The 26,668-nt window shown below is 26.2% G+C and overlaps 3 protein-coding genes across 4 annotated transcripts in view; 1 reads left to right on the top strand and 2 right to left on the bottom strand.

Annotated features, from left to right (window-relative positions):
- The first annotated feature begins 2,650 nt into the window (after positions 1-2,650).
- On the top strand, positions 2,651-3,633 carry LOC132930642 (mucin-2-like). The gene is made up of 2 exons (XM_060996623.1): positions 2,651-2,763; positions 3,232-3,633. The coding sequence occupies exons 1-2, from the start codon at positions 2,710-2,712 to the stop codon at positions 3,418-3,420; spliced, it is 243 nt and encodes an 80-aa protein (XP_060852606.1). The 5' UTR covers positions 2,651-2,709; the 3' UTR covers positions 3,421-3,633.
- A 785-nt stretch (positions 3,634-4,418) lies between these two features.
- LOC132929950 (kynurenine/alpha-aminoadipate aminotransferase, mitochondrial-like) lies at positions 4,419-16,146 on the bottom strand. Of its 2 annotated transcripts, none has more exons than XM_060995601.1 (9): positions 15,969-16,146; positions 12,471-12,678; positions 11,300-11,468; positions 7,871-8,060; positions 7,452-7,568; positions 6,686-6,829; positions 6,313-6,619; positions 5,350-5,558; positions 4,419-4,705 (listed from the first exon to the last, which is right to left on the bottom strand). In XM_060995601.1, exons 2-9 carry the CDS (start codon positions 12,673-12,675, stop codon positions 4,658-4,660), a joined length of 1,389 nt encoding a protein of 462 aa, XP_060851584.1. In that variant the 5' UTR covers positions 12,676-12,678; positions 15,969-16,146; the 3' UTR covers positions 4,419-4,657. The 2 variants fall into 2 exon arrangements, with proteins under 2 accessions (XP_060851584.1, XP_060851583.1); XM_060995600.1 differs by lacking the exon at positions 15,969-16,146 and adding an exon at positions 14,849-15,133.
- A 2,573-nt stretch (positions 16,147-18,719) lies between these two features.
- The window catches only part of LOC132928758 (uncharacterized), a 29,539-nt gene continuing 21,590 nt past the window's right edge, over positions 18,720-26,668 (bottom strand). The window contains exons 6-7 of the mRNA XM_060993623.1: positions 23,441-23,816; positions 18,720-22,902 (exon numbers count right to left, since the gene is read on the bottom strand). Coding sequence (XP_060849606.1) covers positions 22,613-22,902; positions 23,441-23,816 — 666 coding nt within the window. The 3' untranslated portion in view covers positions 18,720-22,612. The remainder of the gene's footprint in view (positions 22,903-23,440; positions 23,817-26,668) is intronic.

Raw genomic sequence — 26,668 nt, 5'->3', positions numbered from 1 at the left:
TTTTCCGTAATTTTTTCAGGGTTTTTCCCGACGCTTTTGAAAACTATTGGAAATTTTTTACTTTTGATCCTCCAAAGTACCAACTAGATGAATTTTCTTTTTCAAAGAGGGGCTGAAGTCAAAAATCGAAGCATTATTACTACTCCAAAAAGTGATGACAGGCACAAAAAAAAAAAATTAAAAAAAAAAAACACACATCATTGTAAAATCAATACATTCATCACTCCGTTCAGAATCTTAAATGTTATGGGTTTTAACAACACAAATTTTACATACTTTCGTAATAATAAGTATTTAAAATCTAAACACTTAGGTATAAATAAAGAATTGTAAATATTTATTTTTGACATTTTTAATTTGTATGGGAAAACCTTGTTTTTTAAACAGCAAATAAAAATGTTATCATAAATAAATAGATTAAGCCACAGTATACAAATTATCAATCTTGAATCACAAAAATGGCGATATTCGATACAAATATGTTACGGTTAATGATTAAAAACGGATAATATTTAAGTTAAAATTAACCGGAAACAGAATACGTAATATATAAATGATTAATTCTTGAACATTACCCACAATTGTGGACATAAACATAGACATAGAAAACAGTGTATAATACAAATATTATTATTCATATTTTAGTTATTAGGCACTATTGTGAGACAATATACATATATTATGTTATCTTGGTAATTTGTATACTAACCATTTAGAAACGGATAAAGTAAGTAATAATTAATGATAATAAAACAAGGTTCTAGTAACAATAATTCTCGATAAATCATTTTTACAATTGTTCACGAGGTTATCATTACATTAATGTGTTAGTATTATAAATTGGTATTATGAATAAATTGCGATAACAGCGGTTAGCCCATCCACCCTGTCACCCTTATTACCATTGCGTAATACAATAAAAATATTGTTCGCTCTGTAAATAATTATTATAATATCTTTGTTAAACATAATAGTATGTAAATTAAGCTGCGGTCAACATCACTCGACATAATTCAACAATTTTTTTGAGATTCGAGGGTCGTTGTCTTATTATAATACTAAACTTTGATTCGCAATAAATGCTTGCTATATTTCCGCCGCATAATATTCTAATTTCCAAATGATTTTGATTTTTGTTACCCTCTTATATGCGTAATTATTTTTATATATTGTATTCATCGTTGTCACCATTGCATTTGTCTATATTTTAAATATTTTTATGATAAAATAGCTTTAACTTATATTTTGAATCACTCTGTATCGTGTACCTATATATTAAAAAGTATATAAAATCATAGGTCTATTTGATGTTTCTTAAGCAAAGCCATATTTTTCGATCAATTGACACCAAATTGTAGACATATTTTATGAGCTTTTGAACTAGGTCATATGGCTTTAGTTTTCATCCCAGAATTTAACGTGCGTGAAGTTGCCCACCCCCCACCATTATTTGTGAATTCTGAAAATCAATTTGCAAAAGTTTGCAATTTTAATTTGTATATTTTTTTTTATATATCATCGTAATTAGTAGTTCCATATAAAAATTGACAGTTTATTGGTTGAAAAAGAAATGCATCCGAAAAATATTGAATAATTAAATATTGCATTATTTCCAAATCAATGGAACGTTACACCAATATGCAAATTCACTAGTATTTTAAAATTGTAAATTGTTTATATATTTCAAAATACATATAGTTCGCCATTAATAATATGTATAATATAAAATCTAAAATATTCACTATAGATAATAATATTCATTCTTTTAAATTTGATCATAAGTTAATACACTTTAATATTAAATATAACGTATTAGATTTAATATTAGAGTAAATTGACCTATTATGAAACTTAAAATATAATAATATTCTAGAATATTTTTTAGAATATTCTAATAATTAATATTGGGCGTTTGATAGGGTTTTATTTATACTATAATTTTTAATTGAAGAAAATAAGAAAGAAATTTATTAACCGAATAATACTCAAATTTAAAAAAAAAACAACAACAATATTTTCACTCAATTTAAGATAATGTTATTATATCTTATGTATGTATGTATTTATAAACCTATTTGTAGATTAATATTTATGGATATTTTCTTTATTCATCTAATCTCCATATATTTTTTTCTTGATCAAATGTACTTATTATATTACTTAGTATAAATTGTAAATATTATAAAAAGCTACTATGATAAAAAAGTTTAATAATATGTAAATTTACTCTTATATTAACATTAACAACATAAAAATGATTCTGCTGAATGACAATTTACTATATTGTACGTTAGTAAGACGGAGCCTACTACACATGTGGGTTAACATTATCTTAAGAGGACGTTACACAGAAAGTAAAACGTATATAACGTTAAATTAGATAGCTGTATTGTATCGATATATGAGAATTTAAAAATAATAAACTAATATAATATTAGATATTAGGTATTTAGGTATAAAATAAAATTTTTATTTATATTTTAATAAAATTATTATGATTTATTAGATACATATTGACTGAAAATTAGGCTACATAATTAATGTGTAAATAATTATTTACAATTTATGTATCTGGCAAAACACAATTCAAAAGTCCGAAGTTGATTAATTGATAAAAATTGTATAAAAGGATATTACTTTTAAAAAACTCGTTAGATATACTAGATTATATTCAATTAATTTTTAACTAGTTATCAATTCAAATCAAACATGAATTTTAAATTTACCATTACCATGGCAATTGTCATCACCCTGAGTTTGTCTGTAAGTATCAACATGTAATTTTGTAATTTATGATAATATCATACAAATCGTAAGTTATAATATTGTTTAATATATTAATATGTTTTATAAGCTAAAATAATAAAGTAGAAAAAAAATTCTAAGATTATAAAATTTAATAGAGTTTCCTATAACAAAGTTTTATATAAATTGTTTAAAAAGATTTGAAAAAAAATACTGAGCGTAATTCCACTAATATTTTTAATGAGCGTCAGAACTTTAAATGTTGACAAAATAGTTGATAATAATAACAATTTTGATAATTTTAGTATAGTTATTTACATCCATCTTTTTGTCAATACCTATTAGTGTTTCCCGATTATTTTGAAAAACACTGAGGATTTTGTTTTCGACTCTCCAAATAACCAACTCAATCATTTTTATATCCAGACATTACTCATAAACTTGTGCATAGCCAAACTAATAATTATTTTATACCTACTTATACAGAATTTAGGACAAGTCCGAGCCGATGAGCCTGCATCGACTGCACCTAGTTCAACTGCAACTTCATCTCCAGCTTCAACTTCAGCTCCTCCAACTACTAGCGGTGGTGGTACTACCCAATGTCCAAGTTATCCTACAGGATCTGGAGGAACAACTCCAACATCAAGTACAGCAACAACAACTTCATCATAATAATATTAAATATTTTTATTAGCAAGTTCGGTGTAAACCAACAATGATTGATCTTATATCCTTCCTGATTACTTCAACGAATGTACTAATTGAAGATGCAAATACAGTTTTATGCACACTTAGATGTACTTATATAATATGTACTGCGTTATTGTAACATTGCACATAATAATTATAAATGTTTTCAAAAATTAAAATATTAAATTGTTTTTATTTTATTTTTTGTTTCTAATGAACCAACCTTTTCCGAATAGAAACACGGAAACTAGAAATAATGAAACTTCAGGTTTAAAAAAAATTAAGATATATAATATGTACCTAAATTTAATTTATCCAAACTTTCTCCTTTAAATTACGAGTATCGGATATGTATGTATATTGTATTTATAAGGTCAATTTCAAACATTGAAATTTTTGAATGTAATATATGTATTTATAATGACTAACATTATAGTGTTATTTTGAAAAAAATACTGAACGTTTTTTAATTTTTACTTCTCCTCAAGTACAAACTAAATCTAAATTGTTATCATAAATTATAGTACAGTTATTGTGTATAGTGAGTATACTGTATAAATACGAAAAAATATAAATAAAAAACACACATTGTAGCATTAATACATAATATTTTATCATACCATTCAGAATTTAAAATAATAAAAAAAACCGCTTATAATTGAATTTCATCGTTTCAACAACGATTTTTAATAACTAAAATACTTCATGGATTTTTCATATTTAAATAATTTTTAATTTTCAATTTATTATTTCAATGTAATTTTATTGATAGTTTTATTATATTTATATACTAGGCTATAGATTTTATATTAGTATAGATATAAAATGAGTTGTGGAAGAAAATGTTCTGACAGCAACGGGCTTAGATAATCTGTACATAATGCCAATAAATAAAAAGTATAAAATAACAAAATTATTTACAGAAATATAGAAGATTAGTGCTGAAATTGGACCCCACTATTAAGAGCAAAAAGAAAAAATTATCATGTAAAACAAAACATGTATTTTCATTAATTAGTTATAAATTATAATACTATATACTAGATATTATTAATATGTATAATAAAAAATACAATAAAAAGTTAAAACTTAAAAATATGATAACTTAACATATTTTTCAATAAAAAAAAAATATATAGATATGCAAATTCATACAAACTCAAATGATAATTAATAACTGATAAGTATCATTTATTATGTTTGATTTTATAAACAAGAATTACTTCGATAATTCTTCTCGTATGGCTTCTGCAAGTAGTGCAATTCCCTAGAATAATAACATAAGTTATACTTGATTAAGTTGAATAACTATAACTAAAAAAATTGTTTTTTAATTTTTAGACGAATTATGCATAATATTATGTATATTAAACTATAATCCTAGTATATAGTTTATACTTCTATAGTAGTGAGCATAGCTCTACTATTTGTAATTTATTTTATTTAAATTATTTACGGGCATTTAGCCCAATTACAGCATATATTTATAAGATTAAAAATTCAGAAAAAAATATGTATATAATAATAATATAAAAACACTTTTATGGTAATATACAAATAAGTATAAATAAAAATATGTGTATTATACATATGTTTTTATTCGGTGTACCTACATATGTTTAGTAATAATATATAGTTGTAAAAGTAATAATAATAATAATAATATTAATAATATAAGTTTTAGATTCTAATTTATAATCGTGATGTAAAAATAGAGAAAGAAGTGTCGAAGTTTGTATGGGACAAACAACGCACAAGAGGTTTATTTGAACCATAGAGCGTGGAGGATGGAGGAATATGAAATGGATATGTTTTACGTGTAATTATACATGATATCGAATGGAAAAAATAACTAAAAATGAAATGAAATAATGTAAAAAATACTTTTTTATAGTAAAAGAAAACACTTACTCGATCGACTTCTTCTGGTGACGCAATGGAATACGAAATTCGAACGTAGGGACTTGGTTTTTCGGTATTGGCTGATAACGCATACCCAGGAGCTAAAATTAATAATTTATCCAAACATCTAGTAGTGACTAATTTATTGGCATCGTTCAATCCAATTATTTTCAACCAAAGAAACATGCCACCATTTGGCTCGTACCACTCAGCTAATCCTGTTTAGAAGAAATTACTTTTATTTACTAGGATATTGATTTGACAACAAAGTTGAGAGATAAAAGTCCTGTTTATTTTATCAGTAAAATGTAATGATTATTATTCTATTTATTACAAATATTCATTATATATAATATGGTGCAATTTTTATTTATATTTTAAAAAATCTTGTTGGTCCATATAATATTATATTTATTGTGTAAAAATATTATATTTATATGAACAGGTATTAATGTATTATATATAATTGTATTCATTTTTAAAATGCATAATATAATATTATTTGATTTCAGTCATAATTATCAAGTTATATTTTAATTATCTTTACGCTGTCTTTAATTTTTTTTCCTTCTCATCAGCATTCTTCCCATTTTGTTTCGTTTTAATGTTGTTTACGGCTGTCATACAACTTATGATGTAAGATCACATTACTTTTATTATTATTAAGATTAATTCATTATATTCTATTTATTATTTGATATTTCACTAAATTTAGGTTTGGCTTTTTTTATTTTACAATTATTACTTTGATATTATTATTTTCTCTTCATTGAACAAATACTAATTTATTGTATACTCTAAAAAGTGTTAGTGTTACAAAATAATTAATCCAATAAATTAACAAAAATAGTAAATAGCGTAATATGTATCCTCCGCTAGATTCCCAAATAAGATCATCATTTAAATTTTGATTTTTTTCTCAATTTTTAAATACGATTTCAAGAATTAGTATTTATTGCAATGGTTTCTTACCGTTAAGATTTTTATTAATTGCAGACATCATGTGATCCAACTTTTGTTTGTAAAAGTTTTGGACATGCATAAAATGAGAAATCAAACCATCTTTACCCCAATGTGATAGAAGTTTGTACAAAAGTACTTGCGATAATGATGATGTGTGCATTGATGATGTTTGCATATGAAGCTCTATTCTACGTACTAATGTTATGGGTCCGGTAACGAAGCCTACGCGTAAACCAGAGCTCATGATTTTTGAAAAAGAATCGAATCGAAGCACACGACCTTCTGTGTCCATAGACAAAAAACTAACTGGATTTTCCTGAAACCATATTCCAGTTAATCAACTAATTTATTATTAATTAAAAGGAGAAATGTTGACAGTTACCTTTTCGAAATGTAAGTAGTAATATGGATCATCTTCAAGAATAAGCATATTGTATTCACAAGCTAATTTATAAATTGCACGTTTTCTATGTGTGGGAATTGTAGTTCCGGCAGGGTTTGATGCAGTTGGGTTCAAATAAATCATCTATTATTAACATTAAACTTGTGATTATTATATAATATTGGCACTTATCTTACTTTGATATAGAACAAAGGTGTATTATTATTTCTAATTTAAATGTGAACAGTATTATATTCATAAATGAAATAATTAAAATATTAGGGGTTTTTTTTATAAAAATGTGTTTGTGATTTTCTAATTTTGACGTATGTATACATGAAATATTAGTATTTAATTACTAGTTGATGACTTAATGTCACTTAACATAAATATTTTGGAACAATTTTTTTGGATAACATAAATGTAAGAAAATACATTTGTAAAATCCATAATGCTATTGATGCTATTGATATATGTATATAGTAACTACAATTATATCCACTTACAATATTATTAGGTGTTATATACTTATATCATATATATTTTATTAAATGAAATTATTTTTAAAATATTTTCCACTTTTATCATACAATTATTAAAGCATAAAATAAAATTAAATAAAAATAACATAACGCATGAAATAATTTTAGACGTTGACTAAATTTACGTTGATTTGCACGTATAACGACCAGAGGCCAAAGAACCTTAGTATTTATAAATTATTATAATATGAGTATCGGAGTATAAAAATATAATAGTGATTTACTTTAGGTATCGGCATCATTTTTCTTTTTCTTTCAGCTAAAACTTTTTCGATTTCTTCCACGACTACACCACATGAATCTTGTACTATCGGTATGATATCAGCATTATATGGTTTGAACTGCAAACATAGTATGTTATCATAAGATTTCATGATAAAAGCAAGGGTATGAGTTTGGTTACTTTATAAATTATTTTCCATGTTCAATATTTAGATAGACAAGTCATTAATTAGATATTACAAACACAGACTATATAGTTACCTATATAGCATCAGTATATATTATATACTATATTATACAGGACCTTAGCATTTGAAATAATACATTTCCAGTTGTTGGATAAATAATATATTATCATAATTCATAACGATTAGGAATTTAATATCGATGCATAATTTTAGTAAGGTATTGAAGGTTTTACCAAGTCAACGGCTCCCGTGTAAACAGGATCAGGCATAATTACTGGGTCGTTGCATCGCATGCACATGTCCACGACCTTGGACAATCCTTCTTGTGCGCCAGATGTCATTATAATAGATCTTTCATTCCAATTTTGAGGTCCATGATAACTTTCTTGTATTTCTTCTAATATCTTTATTAATGGTCGATATCTATTAAAAATATTTAAATAATATGTAAGAATATGATTTGTAATAATTTATATTCACAATAGCTACTAGTTTAGTTTAAAATAAATTGCTCTTGGAAGTCCTCGAATAATTGCGGATGAGTTTTTTATTTGGTGCAACCAAATGGCGTACCTAACTTTTATACGTATTATACAATACAACTATAATAAATAAGACGAATTTGTTTTTTTTTTGTGTTGTATATACGCCTTGATTTTTTTTGTGATTCATTTTTGTATGGTTTAATGACAATAAATTGTGATAACATTAACATATAACCTATATTAAATTTATTTATTTATTTAATTTTAATTTCATATAATGAAATACTGGGCCCCACTGAGAATACTGGTGTGGGGGCTCAAGTTATAAATAATATGAACAATACTTCGGTGATATTATACGTTATTGATAGACTATTACGACCAACTAGTCTATAAAACGCCACTATCCATACTTTACTCATATACTCACAGCGAAATAATAAGAACGTATCTACCTCGTCGCTTAGTCGGTCGTCCTGTTCTACACCGTAACCTTTTTATAAATTATAATTGTGTATCATCGACGATTATTTTCGTTTTTGATAGCCAATCAATGCTGACCTGCGCGCGACGAATTTCTTTCATTATAATAACAATATAGTAAAAAAACAGATGACGGAATTGGACATAACTGGATAACTCACATTTTTTGTTAGGTATGTTCAAGAATGTTCCACTCATATGTGAAACACGCAGAGTCAAATAACGATAAGATACTTTTTAACACAGAATAATACTCGGAGGTATTCAAAGGGAGCAAAATACATAACATTGCCCTAGGACAAGACCCAGTCATTAACTAAGCCTATTAACCTAAAACCTATTATTTTCCCCTAAAAAACAAATTAATTAATGTCATATAAAAACTAGAAAAGATATTATATACACATAATGACCGTTGTAGCTGAAGTGTATAATTATCATCATTAAATTAAAAATAATAATACCAAATAAATATTAAATAAAGTAAAAATGTATGGATAATGCGATATTTAGTATAATAAATTGGAAAATTTCTTTATGTATTTTTATTTTTAATCACCTGCAGTACGGCAGATGGCTTATGCTTTGGTTCAAATGTTTAAAACTTTATGACCAAATATATCTTAATGGACTTAATTTGTATAAGTAAGTATAAATTATAGTTAAAGCAACATTTTGCATAACTATTAATTTCTTATCCCATCACGGCATCACCAAGTCAAAAAATATTACTAAAAATTCAATTTCAGGAACCATTTAAAAACCCATTTAATGATTAACACTCACATATCTATAATATTGTAAACACAAACATAAATCATATATTTCTGCAAATGTATAAATCTCAATATACTTTTTTATTTTTATTTATATTATATTAATACCAATATGAAAATTATAATTTAATCAATTTTTAACCTTTATATTAATATATTTATAAGTTCCGCCGAAAATCATGAAATAATATTTTACCAATTAATATTATTATTATATTATTAATACAGTATAATTATATTTCTTACATTATTATTTATTAATTTTTAATTTTATAAAACTATACTTTTATCAAGTTGTATTGATATTTTTTTTACTATTAACGTACTAGTACATGTACTATGTATAATTAATATGACCTTATTGCTTATTTAAGTTGTATACCCGTTTTTCTTTCAAATTTCCTCATATTTACAAAATGTAAAATATGTTATTATTTTTGATAAAAAGAAAAATATATTTTTTTTATTTAGAGTTATATAATTGACATTAATATATACATTTTTTGTTTATGTTGAACTTAAAATAAAAATAAAAATAACTATGATGAAACAATTAGTAGTAAAATCGATAAATTAAGTTTTAGCTGATACGATATTGTTAACCTGGGGGTCACCTACATACTATTTAAATCACTACAAAAAATTATGAATATCAAATAATAAATAATGAAATTAAATAAAAATAATAAATTGTACAATAGGTCTTACAATATTATATAATACAAGTATAACATATTATCATGTCTAAGTTAAATTATTTATTTATTTATTTTTATTAACTATAATTTAAAACTATTTTATTTTAATAATGCGCATTTACAACGGGAAAATCGAAAATGTAATGCTTTTGTCACACGTGTTTAACAAATTTCCCATGAAACATTACATCAACTTACTGTTTCATTCATCGTAAATAATTAGCTGCTAACATATGGACGAATATCTATTTGATCTTTTGAATAAATTTACAACAATTTAAATTGTATCAAACATTGTTTCGCAAATACTCATTACTCGCATTTTAAAAGTCATGTGTGAATAAACGGATTCAAGTTTTAAAAAATTGTTATTGCACAATAATTGTGTTCGTATTGTTTGTCATCAGTGATGGCTTGGCCCACCGGCTATCCAACGATTGCCAGGGGTTCTTGGATATTTTTTTTAATATTAGGTTCTTACTCAAATAGGAAGATTAATATTTAAATTACTTATTTGAAGTGTAAGTTTTATACTATAATATTAAGTATATATTACTAATTTGCTAAAATATGATGAGTATGATGACATACAAAAAACACAGAGGTACACATAATGATACATAAATCAGTATAAAATCAATACATCGATTGCTCTACTCAGAATATAAAAAATATGTAGATACCTACATTGAAATTTAAAGGATTAAAATACTGCAGTAATGATTAATATCAAATTTTGATTAGCTACAGTAAAAGGCATATGACTCATGTAATTTTAATTTTTATATTTCAACTGAAATTTTATTGTGAAATATGTGAACATATATTTTTTACATCGGGAGCTGCTTTATAATGCATATAATACGCATTAGGTTAGGATACAGGATTACAATGTTACTACTGTTGAAATATACAAACATTATTAGAATTTAAAATTAGAATTATGTGACATGTAACATTACTAGGTATAATTCCTTTGTCGGTAAATATTAGTAGGCAAATACAAATTATTAAATAGTAATTAAAAATACTAAGTTAAGCTACATACTACAAGATATATAAGGGATATGAAAAGTAAAAATTTGGCGGTATCTGGAGCACTAGATTAACTAGTAAGTATTAGTTTTTAAGTAAGTTATTATCATCTAACTTGTATATTACCTAAGTGAATTATTAGGTTTTGATACTAATGATATTTTTAGTAAGTAAAAAAAACATACCCAACCGAAGGCAGATATTGCAAGGAATCAGATAGTTCTTGACCTTCAAGATTAATATTCTCGCCGGTAATTAGTTCCACGCTTATCTTCTTAAACGGAAATGTTAATACGTTCGGTACTCCTACACCGAATTTTATGCAATCTGGTGGTAGTTTTTCTAACAATCTCGCTGAAAAAAATACTCGATAAATGAAGGTAACATATTTATATATATATATATAAAGATTATTTGTTGATGCAATTATAACATATGATACATCAACCAGTGTCAAATTTAGAGGTTTTGTTTATGGATAGAGGTAATAAAAAGTCCAAAGACTTTTGTCGGTCAGTATTTTAAGGATTCCTATTGCACACGCGTGTATGTCCTGCATTATAAAAATGTCCATGCATGAACAAATATTAAATTGATATAAAGAAAATCATTGAAAAAAGGTGGGAAATTGAGTTGTTCCCTTTAATAGATGTGTTAAATTTGAATTCAATGATGTATCATTGAATATAAAAAAAACGATTCTGAGTGGAGACGATCTATCAGCCTATATCAACCCGTGATATGTTTGTTGATATTCTTATTAAAGTAATTAATTTTATTATTAGAACTAAGATAAGTTATAATTAAATTTTTTATTTTTATTTTGACATTTATAGAAAAGTACTAAAAAAAAAAATAATAAAAATTGCTCATGCCTTTAATTAGCTCTAAAAGTGTCAAAATATTTTGAAAATTATTCAATATGTGAAATATCATAATTTTAATACTGATGAAAATTTCAAGTTTCTACAGCTATCAATGTTATAAATTATAACAAAATAAAGAAATCAATTTTGTCGAAAACTGGTTTATCTTAAGAATTCCCGTTTTTACTTTTTTTTTGTTTTTTCGATTTTTATAAGAAAATTATTAGGATTTTTTTACGTTTAATCTCCCAAAGTACTAACTAGATCCAATTTGCTAACTATAAAATACCATTCAAAGTTGAAAATTGAAGCATTTCTAGAACACAAAAAGATGTTGACACTCACAAAAAAAAACATTCACTCATCACTGTAAAATCAATACATCTAATAATGGTCCACTTAAAATCTAAAACCGTCAAAAAGGGATCTATCCCTAAAACTTCCCCATCATAAATTCCTACACTAAAATCAATCACAAAATTATAGTTACTAATTTCTCGAAGTTTAGACGGCTGGCGTTTAGATGACATTTCGTTAATGAAATATGAATAGTCAATTTTAAACGGAATAACATTGTTTTGATTGTATGACGGTAGTGGTTCTTCAGGACAATATCCAGGAATTACACAATCTATTGAACAACGTTCCACGGCCGCTGATTCTTTAGAAGACGAATATAGTTGATACTGCGCCATATTCTGTAGCAGAAAAACATAGTAATTAAAATAGACAGGTAACAATAATATTATTTCAAAAAATCGTAAAAAAAAAAATATTAGAGTGAAATACCAAATAAAAACATATTTGTGCATATTATTTAGTATGTATATTTTCTTTAGATTCAAATCACGTAATATATTGTATATTTATATTTCAAATGAAAAGAGCATTAAAAAAATAAATTAATATTTAAACTTATAGGTCATTAAAAAATTATCATATTATATTAAAAAAATATCACGTGTTTAATGGTTGCGATATGTACAAGTAAACATGTGAGAAATGCATGTAGGTAATAGAACTAAAGAAGTAGGTTAAAATGTTTTATGTTTTAGTTGTATTATTGATTATAAAAAAGAAAATCAAAAACTAAATTAAAATACTTTATTATACGTGATATTTAAGTTTTTAAATGTTACATAGGAATGTGGATGGAAATAAATCTAAGTAACTACGTAGAATTTTCGCGTATTTTATATAGTCCTGGATTTATTTATAACACACGAAATATAAGTAAGAAATACTTATAGTAACCTGTAAGGTAATTTAACATTTAAGTGAGATTTACAATTGTTAAAAAAGATGTATGCTATTTATTGCTGCCTATGATATGATAAATCATATAAATTATAAATTATTATGTTTTATAATATTTGTAAAATAATGTAGATGTCCACATTATTTTTTAAATGTTAAAATTTGGAATAAAACAATTACTTATCTAATTTTTTACGTCCTTTATTTTTTCCCTGACAGTTCTAATAGTTTTTAATCATTAAAATTACGAGTTTCATAATTTTACTTATTTTACTCGACACATCACAGAAACCAAAAAAATACATAACATTTGCATTCTTGAACTATAATTATTTGTTTTCATTATAGAATTATTAAAATGTATGTACTTTATATTACTATTATTTACTAAGAATAATGGGTCCATGATAATAATAGGTTCAAAAATATGAATTATGATATTTTGAAAATTATATTTATTCAATTTTTTTTTATATTTAACGGTGAACAATTTCCTATTACAATTAATAATTTTTTGAAATATTACATAATAATAAAATAAAATAAATAAATTATAACTAAAATTGTTATATTTTGTCATTAAAATGTCCAATTGTATGAAAAAACTCAAAAAATTTAAATTTATCAAATAAAAAAAAAATGAAGCATGCTATCTATTTTAAATATTTTTAAAATTGGGTACAGCTATTATTAAGAACATTTTTACAATTATTAATTTTGAATTATATCATAAATCCAAAATTATTTTTATTTATTTTATTAACTCCCATAAAAAATTGATCTCATATCATTATAAAACCAATGTTCTATAATTTGTTTTTTATGTTTACCTTTAAAACTTTCTCATTATATACAATCTATTATTAAATAATAATAACTAATTTAATGTATTATGTATTTTTTCACACGAAATATTTGTAATAATATGAGTCAGGACTTACGTGTATATTATATTAAATATTAATAGGTACATTAAGTGCTCTGTTCAGAATATAAAAGGAGCTGTGATAACTTTAGTGATACATTTTACCTCATTGACATAAATTATTGAGTTTTTAAGATCAATTATTGCTATTGAAGCAAGCAAAAACATTAAAAAAAAAAACCTTTCAAGCAATACTGCTATAAAAATAGCATATTAAGTGCAACATTTAACGAAATAAAGAACAAACTAGATAGTTGTAAAATAATATTTAAAAATTATAATCATAACATTCATAACCTACTTTACGATACATCAATTAATAATACACAAATATTATTGTGTAGGTGTATTAGTAGGCCATTAACGATCGATAATTCATTTTAATAGTCTGTTTATAGACAGGAAGTTTGACATTAGGTATTTATTTTTAATTCATAATATTATTATATAATTTGTTTTATGGAATAACATATTTTGTGTAATTGGCAGTATTTTAAAACCTTACAATTTTAAATCAATATTAAAAATATAAAATAGTATAACATTACTATACTATCTTTTATGTAAAGTTTTAATATGGAAAATTTTATTTTTTTTTTATTTTACTAGTTACTTAAAAATATAAATACCTATCTATTGATTCTTTGAGTCTATAATCAATTGGCTAAAATGGTATTAAAACTTACCAATTTCATAGAAATATTTTTCCTTAAAGTCTTCATAAAAGACATATTTCACTATAAGAAGTATTTATAATTAAATAAATATTTAGAAAATAAAATTTTTCAAACAGAACTATAACCGTATTAAACCGTATATTCAATGCTAATAACAAAATATAAACGTCTGTTTAAAAATTAAAATGTATGAATTTTAAGTCGAATGTTTTTATAATTATATCGAAAAATACATCTTAAAAGAAGAAATAGTTAAGTTATGGTTGTTATGGTTTAACACATTTTTTGAACATGTTCAACTGTAAACTGTACGACTATGATAGACTTATAAACAGTTTAGTCTAACAATAAATTAAGCGATGTATAATATAATGATTAATATTTTAGATCTTATCAAAATTGTTGTCGATAGCAAAGCTTCTCAACCTGGCTCGTCAACATAATATATTATATCAACACAAATAATTACGAACCTCGAATAATAAATAAAATAATTAATTAGAAATAATAAATTTAATAAATTGTACAGTATTATGTAATACAATTATAATATATTTGCATGTCCAAGTTTAGCTATAATTTAAAAATATTTTATTTTAATGGTCCTGCAACTACGACAAGAAAATGTAATAGGCCTTGTCACACGTATTTAATAAATTTCTCATAAAAACATTATTATATCAACTCACTGGTTCATTCATCGTGAACAATAAACTGCTAAAAACATAATCGAATATATATTTAATATTTCGAATAAATGCACAATAATTTTAAATTTTATTAAAGATAGTGCCATACATATTCGCATTTTGAAAATTATATATGAATAAATAGATTCAAATTTTACAAATTTGTTATTGTATAATTATAAATGAAATAGAAATATTATTTTAAATGATTTAAATTTAAGTATATATGGATGCCTCCGCAGAAAACAGTTTGAGAAACACTGTGATACTTACACAAACACACAGCTAAAATAATTAAACATTTACAATTGTGTGAACTTGTAAATTACCAAAAAAGTATAAGTATTTAGTACAAGATTTTTTTTTCAATCCTAAAATAAAATATACCTATTGATATAATAGCAATGGTTGTTATAATAATAATATACAATTTTACTTACTAATACTATTTAATATACCATGAAATATTTGTAGTCGGTATAATCTTCAAAACAGCTTCTAATAAAAAATTGAAAATAAAAATGTTTGAACCTGATCAACTTAAATTAATATGAATACCAGTCACTAATATACTTAAAAATGAAGTGCTAGTACATCGGATTTTATATGAACGATATTATTACACATGCTTCCTAACGAAAGTGATAAGAGGTTAAGTTGCTTAATTAGCGTTTAAATCACAGCGTCTGTATTTACTAAATTTTATGCTCTGTCGATAGGAGATTTCATTATATGAATCGTATCAACAAACAAAAATAAAAAATAAATAATAATTAATTTATACATTTAATAGTAGCATGGATTTCGTGCTGTTCTTAATGATAAGAAAATTATAATAATCCAATTGAGACATTTTATTTGTAATATAATGAAATGCATAAGCGTACCTCTAGGAAACTCGTTAAAAAGAAAGTAAATTGAAGCTTTTAAAATAAAATTATAAAATTTGGGATATTGTGATTGTCTGTCGTATGTTAGGTATCTAATGTCAATAGATATTCGTTGAGTCACGATAATAGTGTTGAAATATTTGAATTCATTGAAAAATCATTACATAGATATAAAAACGATTCATAGCATGAAAAAATGATACAGAGAAAATTATTTAAAACAAAAATGCATGTACTTATATCGTAAACCTAATTTATACACATTGGTATATATATGTAGGTATATTTCTTGGTTTTTTGAAAATATAAACCATCAAATTTTTCTTTGATCCAAACTCATCACAGATAATAACACACTTTAATTTGTTGTAATTAAATATTAATGATGTAGGACGTACGTAGGTACCTAATAAAAAATAAAATAAATTATATAACAATTCGATAATTTATAACATAATACTTTATATTATCTGATGCAATATCGCATCAGATTATAATATATGTATTTTATCATGTGGCCTTCTACTTTGTTATTTACATAATACTATAACATAGATTTTTACATAAATATAAATATGACAACATAACAAAAATAAACAATAAGATCACGTGAACATATATTTTTCTGCAATCAAATTAATTAGGTCAACATTTATTAATTTTGATATAGTATAATAATTATATACCTTACGAAAATGTTTAGTTACATAATATTATCTATATTTTTGAGGAATGCGATTTTAACACAATTGTAAATAAACACAAAGTGCAGACAGATAAAAAAAAAGTACATATTACATAAGCTAAATATATATATATATATATATTATACAATAGGTATAAGAACATTCACCTTAAAGCAAATCAGTGTAGTGAAACATTAGTTTTTATGGAATTTGTTAGTTTATTATAATATTTTGGAACAGAAATAATCTTGAATTTTAAGGATAATTTCTAGTAATAATTTGGATCTAATTGTTACTTAGGTAGAAGGAAAGAGGAGTCAAAAGTATTAAACCAACTATCTGGAAAATTAAAAAAAAAAATCAATTATACTATAATTTTGAAATTATACTTTTGCCGTTGCAAAGTCAATGGCCCTTATTACTTCAACTGCTGATCCTCAATCCTCGGGTAATAGCATTGAATCACTGGAAGTATTGGATATAACCGTCACAGAATTAGTTTTCCCAGTTATAGTGTACGACGTTCACAGACTGTGAATTACTATTGTTACTGCTCTTAAAATTACTGTGTAATTATTCTACGCCGTTCGCCAAACGGTAATATTGTGTCGGCATATTTTATTATTTATTTATTTAATTAGATTTCTCCTAAGAATACTGGGTTTCACTGAGTAAGTTTGTGTTGTGATAATATCAGTTTCAATAGTTTTGCTCGTATGGTAGCGAGTAAAGTCGTAGGGTTTAGGGGTTCATACCGACATTTTTTCGCATTATTTTATACACCACTTACTAAGATTTGTATAACCACGTCCTCCCTCCTCCAAAAATTTGTTCTTAGTGTAGCCTTGGTAGCGTGTGTTGACATTAAGAGTCTATAGTATAGACTCTATACTAACGTCTCTAATATCATTTTTTTTTATCCAATCATCCAAGGGTTAAGATTCTAAAATATGTATTTTATACCGAATAATGCATTATAAGCTTAAATTATAATAAATTAATTTATAATAAGAAATTCAATTATAAACATGCTACATGTAATGGGTCCATGCTATAATCTCATTTAAATTTATAGTTTTAATAAGTTAATAAATAAAACAATAATCGGTATTAATTTTTTGAAAAACAAACTGGTACCAGTATTTATGAGAATAAAAGTCCAAAGTTGATTTGATTGACCTAAAATAAATGATTATAACAATTTAAAATTTTTTTCCGTACTCGTTAGAATTTCATGCATATCTTGTATTAAATTTTAAATTTTTTAAAAATTAATATAGTTTTTGATAATGGCTTATCAATGTTCTTTGTTGAAATAATCATCTTATATATAGAATGATTTAAATTACTTTAAATGCAATACATAAATTCACATGGTAGTTATAAATTCACTATTTTATTTTAAATCATTAGCTGGTTAATTTTAACTTATTTTTACTATTATTTTTCAAATACTGTTATCAAAATATTATTGTATGGAAGATGGAACATAAAAATAAAAACATTTATTTTTAATAATATGATATTGATTCTTTAAAAATAATACCTAATTTATTGATAATATTGGCTTTTAGACAAAGCAATTTCGTACCACGTAAATAAATAAATAAATATATTATGTGTTGTACATGATTTTATTTTATTATTCAAAGGTTAACAATAATTTTTCGGTTCATCTTTACAAAAACAATCAGAATCGATTTCTACGGGTAAATTATAAACTTTATAAGTACTGTGAACTATTCAAAATGGTTTGTACAGGTAAGCTTTAGTTTACACACATATTAGTATTTTTGAATACAACTAAAATATTACCATGATTATAACACTCAATAGAAACACAACAAATCGTATATATAATTATACAAATTTATTATAAAATATAATTTAAAAATTATTTCATTACTAACATCTCACAATTTAAACGTGACGACCCTCGTACATAATAAGAAAGCAACCGAAACTTAACAGTACTACGGATGATTACTGAAACGGTTTCCCGTAGTTTCTGATCAAAACACACCAGCTAGTACCTATATTCATGAACATAATATGTATGGGTCTTATCATTTTATACGTTTGATAAACAATTTTTAATATTTATACGACAATATATTATACAGTAATACATTATAATACAATTAAAACGAAAAAACGAATCATATATTCGTGATACAAATCTTAACCGCTTTTTTTCACGTCGCGAACACATTTAGGTTCTTCATATACAAGATGAACGTACATCATAATATTTTAATATATTATGTTATATTTTTTTTAAAAAAAACTTAACAAATAAGAACGTTATATTTTATTCATAATTCATATTATATATGCCCTTTTGGTAGACATAGAGATTCTCGTACAAATAAAAAATAGTTTTTTTCATTTAAAAAAATGTTTCATGCAAATTAGGCATTTGCATTATGTGATAAGATTAATTTAAGAGTATTTGCTTGGATAATTTGAGACGACATTCATAAAAATTTTACAAATCATAACAAGCATAACATTGATGTTAGCTAACATATTATGTTAATTCCTTTTCATCGCAAACCTTAAATTCGTGTCTCAAAAAATACCCTGTACTCAACACAATAATATGTAACGTGTGAACTTTAGATAAGTTTATGTAACAAACACAACAAATGAAAATTAATAATAACATTGTTTTCAAAAAATTATTGAACCTATATCATACCATTGTTATTGTGATTAAGTAATGACACAAACATTAGGCCGCTTAGAATTAATTGGTTATAACTTATAATATTATTATCCTTCATTCGGCCAGAGATAATATAACCTACCTACCTAAATTCGTTACGTCGAATGTACTAGCATTGACACATTATATAATAGCTTAATTTTAAATTTTAAATTGTAACACGCAGCTAACTCACATTATATAGATATTAAATTAAATAATTTTGGTTCAAGTAGGTACACACTACGATAAAATATTTATTATACAATTAAACACAAGGTTTTACTTAAAATTTACACAAAAGTATACCTTTACCTTATACGAGAATTTTACGATATTTGCATTTCCTATTCTGAATGGAATTTAAATTAACTTATTATATCATTATGCTGCTAGAAAAAAAAAACCATATTTTATCAATCTAATATTCTCGTGTGCTCAACACATCCACGCGTATAAACATACATTTTTTGGATAGAACCCGATTGTGCTATTTTGCGTATGATTTACCTTTTTTGAAGTGTGTATTTTGACATATAAAAAAGTAATACATAAAATATGTTATATGTTATAGTTATCTACTCAATAAATAATGTTGTAACATTTATAATTAACATACAATTTTTTAAATGTCACTGTTGAAATATTTTTTATAGGTCAAAGTTCAAAAAATCGAATTAGAGGGTTTTATGGGTAAAAATAAATTGTTGCTTATTTTTCCCAGTAGGTCTTAATGCTGTAGTTAAACATTGTAGTTCAAATAAATATTAAAAAAAAATTATAAATAAAAATATAAATGATTGTATACAAATACATATATTGTATATAATGTGTTAAACTAAGCACATGTTTGAACACAAATATACGTGTCTTAATGGACCTTGTTTAGTATTGGTACAAGTGTTGGATGAACACTTTGGCATTGGCTGTTGTTTATTTATTGTTTGTTATTCTATAGATTTGTTTTATTTTGAATTTGTATTATATCTGTATTCTGTATACTTTGTAAAATTTGGCAACATCGCACTCGAATAAAATTAAATTACCGTACGAAATCGTGTTATTTGAAAAAGTTTTTGTGATTAAGCACCGTACACAATCGAATTCTACCCAAACTTTTACTAACGTATTAGTCGTTACTTAAACGATCATTTTGGTAAATCAAAATATATTTTACAGATTATACAACAATCGCGGAACTTCAAACACAGTCGAAAATATTAATTTTATGAAAGTTTTTGACGGGGACGAACATAGATATTCTATAATTTATAACATATATAATTTGGTAGTATTCTATAAGTCATAATAATATATTATACGTATAACACACATAAGATACACACTCCTATTCGTCTACATGCTTATATATAGGTATTATTATATGATGCACGGGCACTATTCGCTATTTTCATTTATACAAGATTCGCATGTGGATCCCGTTCAAGAATAACATTTAAAAAATGCACAAATAGCCTTTATACAATATTTAGTCATTACGGAGTGTCATGTATTATCATATTATTATTATCATCCCGAGATGATTTATCGTGGGAGGTGGTACGAAAAGGCGAGGTGTTAGGGTACCACCAGATAATTAATAACGACGTTTCACACCCAGATGACGGACTTTTCCGAAATTTTATTTTAATAACCCAGCAGTAGTAGGTAATGATAAAACAGAGTGGCATTTAATCATAACGATACGACAGATTATCGGCGGCAATGGTGGCGTTTTAGACAGCTAACTGGAAAAACAACACGGTATCAGTCAATAAAAGTTCGACGATAGTTGAAGTATAACCCGATAAAAACACTTAGTTGACTCAGTGTAAAAAATAAACTTAAAAATAATAGCCTTTAAAAATTTAAAATAAAACAGAAACCAAGTAAATGATCTGATCTTTTGAAATGTATTAATCTAAATTTAGTAAACTCTCAGGCGAAAACAAATAGGTATAAATCAATTTATATAGGATCGTCATCAATATGATATATTTTAAATAGTGTAATATTTTATTATTAAATCGAATCGATATATTTCTACAGATTAAACAATTATTAACTCAGTTTCCAAATTAAATCACATTTTTAAATTTTTTTCTCACTAGAATGTTTTACAAGATTTATTAATGAAGTACTCTTTTTATTTGAATATCAATATAGTTTGAACCTTATAGCCAAACCTTATAGACTAACATAGGTAGGATTTGGAACAAGAGATTATACCATCGATACCACCACTGCCAGCCAACGTTGAACGCGATGGTTATAATAATATCGAATGAAGAATTCATTGATTTTGAACATTTTTTCGTAATTGTGTAACGTTACTCAACCAATCACATCGAATGTTTCATTAAAAGTATACGACTTTCTCGATCTATTGATACCTCATAGGAACAATTCAGTCCGTTCGTTCTATAGGCCTCTAGCCCTTATGAAATATTATAAGACGCTACAGCATTTGTTTCGGATAACGAGTTGCTTGGTGTGTATAATAGCCGCACCGGTCGTGATTGCTACGCCATTTTATTTTATTTTTTACTTAGCTTCGCGCCACTATTATCGAGGACCGATGCTGTGGATGTCTGCAGGCATGCTTAATGGTATAGGTGACCCTGATTTCATATGCATATAGAATATATTATACACATATTTACTAAAACATTATAATATGTATACTTGCACACAAGTATTTTATACAATACACAACAATAATATATGCCTACATAAAAGTATACATACGACAATATTCCCGAACAACACGTATATTACACGACACGTATTTTAGCCTTAAACTAGAACAATGTTTCTTTAGACGCGTCGTAAAGCGCGCGTAAAGACCCTGATAATGAGTTGGCGTTGACGATCGAGTCGGCTACGGGGTTGACGTCCGCCTGGACAACGATCACGTTTCGGCCGACTGTCGACGGTTGCTGCGGCCTGCGGTTGAAATCGTGGTACGATCTGACCGCAGACACGGCGGCACCTCCAACTGTTTTAGCCGCGTCGCGATCGCCGTCGATCCGATACGTGCCGTTACCGCGGTTAGTGGTCGGCGGCGGTGAGTATCGCCTCGCACAAGATGCTGTAACCAAAGTAGGACGAGTTAAACAAACAAAAAATAATAGAAAAACTCAAATATTAGAAAAAAAAACGAATATTACGTTTGTGTGGGGCTTGTATGTGACTTGGAAACTACTTGCTTATATAACATTATATAGGTATATTTGCCAATAGATAAATAAAAAAGATTTTTTAAAAAAATTCGATGTACACCAATATAGCGCCAAATTTTATGATCGTTCGTTTTTCTCTGAGCGAAGTCGAGTTATACAGTTGGTCTTATAATAATAACATAATGTTATTTTATGAAGAAAGTGTGAGATTATTTTTGTTGAAAACTATCATCATGTGTATACGGTAGGTACTTAGCGTATTAAATCATCGAAACCTGCAAAGACGTCTCAAAAATTGTCTCAACTCGATAGATTACTTTTAAATCGATTAAAAAAAGCCAAGTCATTTTAACAGTCTATCAAACCGATCGAGTTCGTTTAAAAAAAAAAAAAAAATAATAATAATAATAATAATAATAATAATATGTTTAACTATAGTCTCCCAACCTTTTGCCGGTTCGGCGGTGGTCAGCTGTGACGCTAACGACACGCCGTCGTCGAAGTCGTTGTCGTGGGTCTGCGACGAATGCGCCGGTGGCGGTGACGACGCGGTCGCGCAGCAACACTCGTCGACGAACACGGACGAGTTGACCGTGGTGGCGGTGGAAGCGGCGTCGTCGCTGCAACTGCTGCACGACGTCCGGATGCTGGCGATGGGCGCCGCCATGGACGACGACGACGACACCGTCTTCCGCGGCGGCTGCGGTGGTTTCCGGAACCGCTCGGACGCGGCCGGCAACAGCTGTTCGGTGTGCCTGGGCACGTCCGAGAAACTTTCCTGGCTGCCGCCGCTCGGTGACATGCACGGCGTTGGCTGGATCACCTGCAGCGGTACAATAAAACGACACGAATAATAATAATAATATGATGTATAAATCATTCTACGCGGTATTGTATTATTATGTATTATTATTATGTCAATGTGATGACGTGTTTTTTCCACACCGCAATCCTCTTATCGGTATACACATACGATTAACGTTATTACTTATTACTATAGGGCCGTCCTTAGGGGGGGGGGGGGTCGGGCAGGGCCTCGTGCATTTTGTTTAAATTTGGAGCCTCACGTTTAAAAAAAGTAGTGAAATTTATTTTTTTAAATTGTTTAATTTTCGATAAATTGTATGTTTTCGGTGTTGTACGATTGAGAACGTTTTACCTTTTTAGCAACACGATTGAGAACGATGTCGGCAGATCAAAGAAACATTATTTTGTACCTTAAAATCAAACGATTGAGATCGATTTTTCTAGCGACGTTGCCATTTATCTTAACTTTTAGTAATAATATTTAGGACTGGGATTTTGATGCAAAAGCATCTCTTTTTGGTGTTTTGACACATGCAGTAATTTCTGTCTTAAAGGAAACCCAAACACAAACCGTGGCAATAATCAACTCCATTGAAAATAATATTACAAAAACCATGGCCAGCAAAGATTATAATCGTATTGTTTCAACAATTAATTTATATAAAGAGTTTGAACAAAATAAGGACATAATAAGGTATTTAAAATTAACCGGAAATAAGTACTTGGGAAAAAAAATTTAAATTGTGTATACGACATATATACTGGCAAATAAATATTGATTTTTTAAATTTTTAATCTTAAGCTGACAAATAAAATAGGTATATAAATATATTGTAAATAAATATTAATTTTTTTAATTTTTAATCTTAAGCTGACAAATATGTTGTATATAAATATAGATTCCAGGTAAGTTTATTTTGTAACCAAAATATAGTGATTGATATCTTATATATATTGTATATTGTATTTTTATTATTTTTATTTTTAATTAATGTGACAACGTTGCATAAAAGTTAGCAGGTAAGAACGTTCTCAATCGTGCTATTAAAAAAGGTACGGCCGATAAGGACCGATCTCAATCGTGTTCTACCCGTATGTTGTGATATGATTAGTAAATATAAAAAATTATATCAAAATAACGATGTAGGTTCAACAAAAAGGTGTTGCAAGTATTTTTGACCCGGGCCTCACAAATTCTAAGGACGGCCCTGGGCTGGTATTTTAATGCCGTACAAATAAACAGTTCGAAAACGCCACGGGTATCTTAAAATATTAACTTTTGATTGTTTAATAAAATACGACGTAAGTATAGGGAAAACCTATAGGGTTGTTTATAATGGTGACTTTGTTTCAGAATACAATTTAAAAATATGGTAAGGACATTAAAACAGAAGTATTGTCAATAAAATTGTTACCGCCCATTTAATGAATTATTTGTAGGTATGGACACGGTCGCCGACGATTATTATTGCTATTCGTTTATACGAACGTTCGAACGTATATATATTATTAACGTGACGTTACTATAATACGCGTTCGACATTATCTGACCACTATTATGTCTATGTATTTCTAATCCTATACAGATAATAAACTGGTTTTTATTACAAATATACATTTTGTACAGCAGTGTGCAATTACTTTACGGTCGATACAAAAGTATTTTATGAAAAAACTTCTGAAAATTTGAAAAATATGCCCAAAAACATTGAAAATTTGAATTTGCAAATAAAATATAAAATAAAAATATCAATAAAATAATCATCATTGCCTAAAGACTAAGACACATTTTAAACTTATGGAGCTTCGCTTCAAATCAAAATCCCAGCCTTAATAATAGTTATTATTATTATTGATTTGTACCATGGTGGATAATAATAGTTTTGAGCCCCGTGGCAGTGCCGCCGTGTTCTGACGTGAAGAGAAGCTATTACCGTGTTTATGGGGGTAAAAGTTAATAATGACACTCCCACCAGAGTATCGATCTCCCGACTCGATATATTATGCATAATATATAGGTAATAAAATATATAAATATTTGTTAAATACTTTTTTTGTATTTTACTTTGTAAGTGTATGTTTTCTTTATCATTTGCCGTCATACGATCAATATAATAGGTTGTTTCAGTTACCTATACTACCAAATCGTAATTTTTAAGAAAAAAGGTTTATTGTTTGGAATTTTTAAACAGAACTCCCATTTATTGTGTATGTTATACAGTACTTGAACAACAAAAATGCTCAACATACCATTGAATAATTCAAGATATATATTAATATATTTATAGAATATTTGTAAACAGACCCCAGACCCATTTAAGACTTTTGGCAACCAATTTAACCTACTTTTAGCATTAAATCATTAAATTACACAACAAAAATTATGGCATTTTCTTATACTCGTACATATTAAATATTATTAATTTTAGAATAATTTATTGTAAGTAGAGAACCTGGGAATTAGCAATAAATGCCGTTTGATTAATTATTAGTTTATAATTACCTTAAAGCTCAATCACAAGAAATATTAATTATTCCCTTCTATAACCCTAACATATAGATTGAACAATTTGCTATTTATAAATATTATAGTTAATATAGATTTAAAAATTTAAACTATCGTCACACACTTGCACTATTTAAATTATAATTATATCACGCAGTACAGAAATTATTTAATAAATTATACATGTTGTAGTATGTTATGGTAAATAATCTGATCTTTTAAATAACCCCGTTGACTTTAACAGTTTAATCAACAGTTGATCGTCTATTTATTTATTAAATTTGGTAATTATTTTATTCATTAAGATGCTGTCACACCAAATTTGTTTTCTCTGTCTATCTCCCACATAATGTAGAAACAAA

Source organism: Rhopalosiphum padi, chromosome 4, assembly GCF_020882245.1.
Source record: "Rhopalosiphum padi isolate XX-2018 chromosome 4, ASM2088224v1, whole genome shotgun sequence".
In the NCBI taxonomy this organism is placed as follows: Eukaryota; Metazoa; Arthropoda; class Insecta; order Hemiptera; family Aphididae; genus Rhopalosiphum; species Rhopalosiphum padi.
The sequence above is the reverse complement of the archived record's forward strand: the minus strand, read 5'-3'. Positions and strand labels throughout refer to the sequence as shown.

Excerpts from the sequence above, each read along its gene's own strand:
- LOC132929950 (XM_060995600.1), bottom strand. The coding sequence starts at position 14,893 with ATGTCTTTTATGAAGACTTTAAGGAAAAATATTTCTATGAAATTG. Across the intron at positions 8,061-11,299 it reads CAATATCTGCCTTCGGTTGG|ATATCGACCATTAATAAAGA; the intron begins GTATGTTTTTTT and ends TATTTTTAATAG. Across the intron at positions 5,559-6,312 it reads AATTAATAAAAATCTTAACG|GATTAGCTGAGTGGTACGAG; the intron begins GTAAGAAACCAT and ends TCTTCTAAACAG.
- LOC132930642 (XM_060996623.1), top strand. The coding sequence starts at position 2,710 with ATGAATTTTAAATTTACCATTACCATGGCAATTGTCATCACCCTGAGT. Across the intron at positions 2,764-3,231 it reads TCATCACCCTGAGTTTGTCT|AATTTAGGACAAGTCCGAGC; the intron begins GTAAGTATCAAC and ends CTACTTATACAG.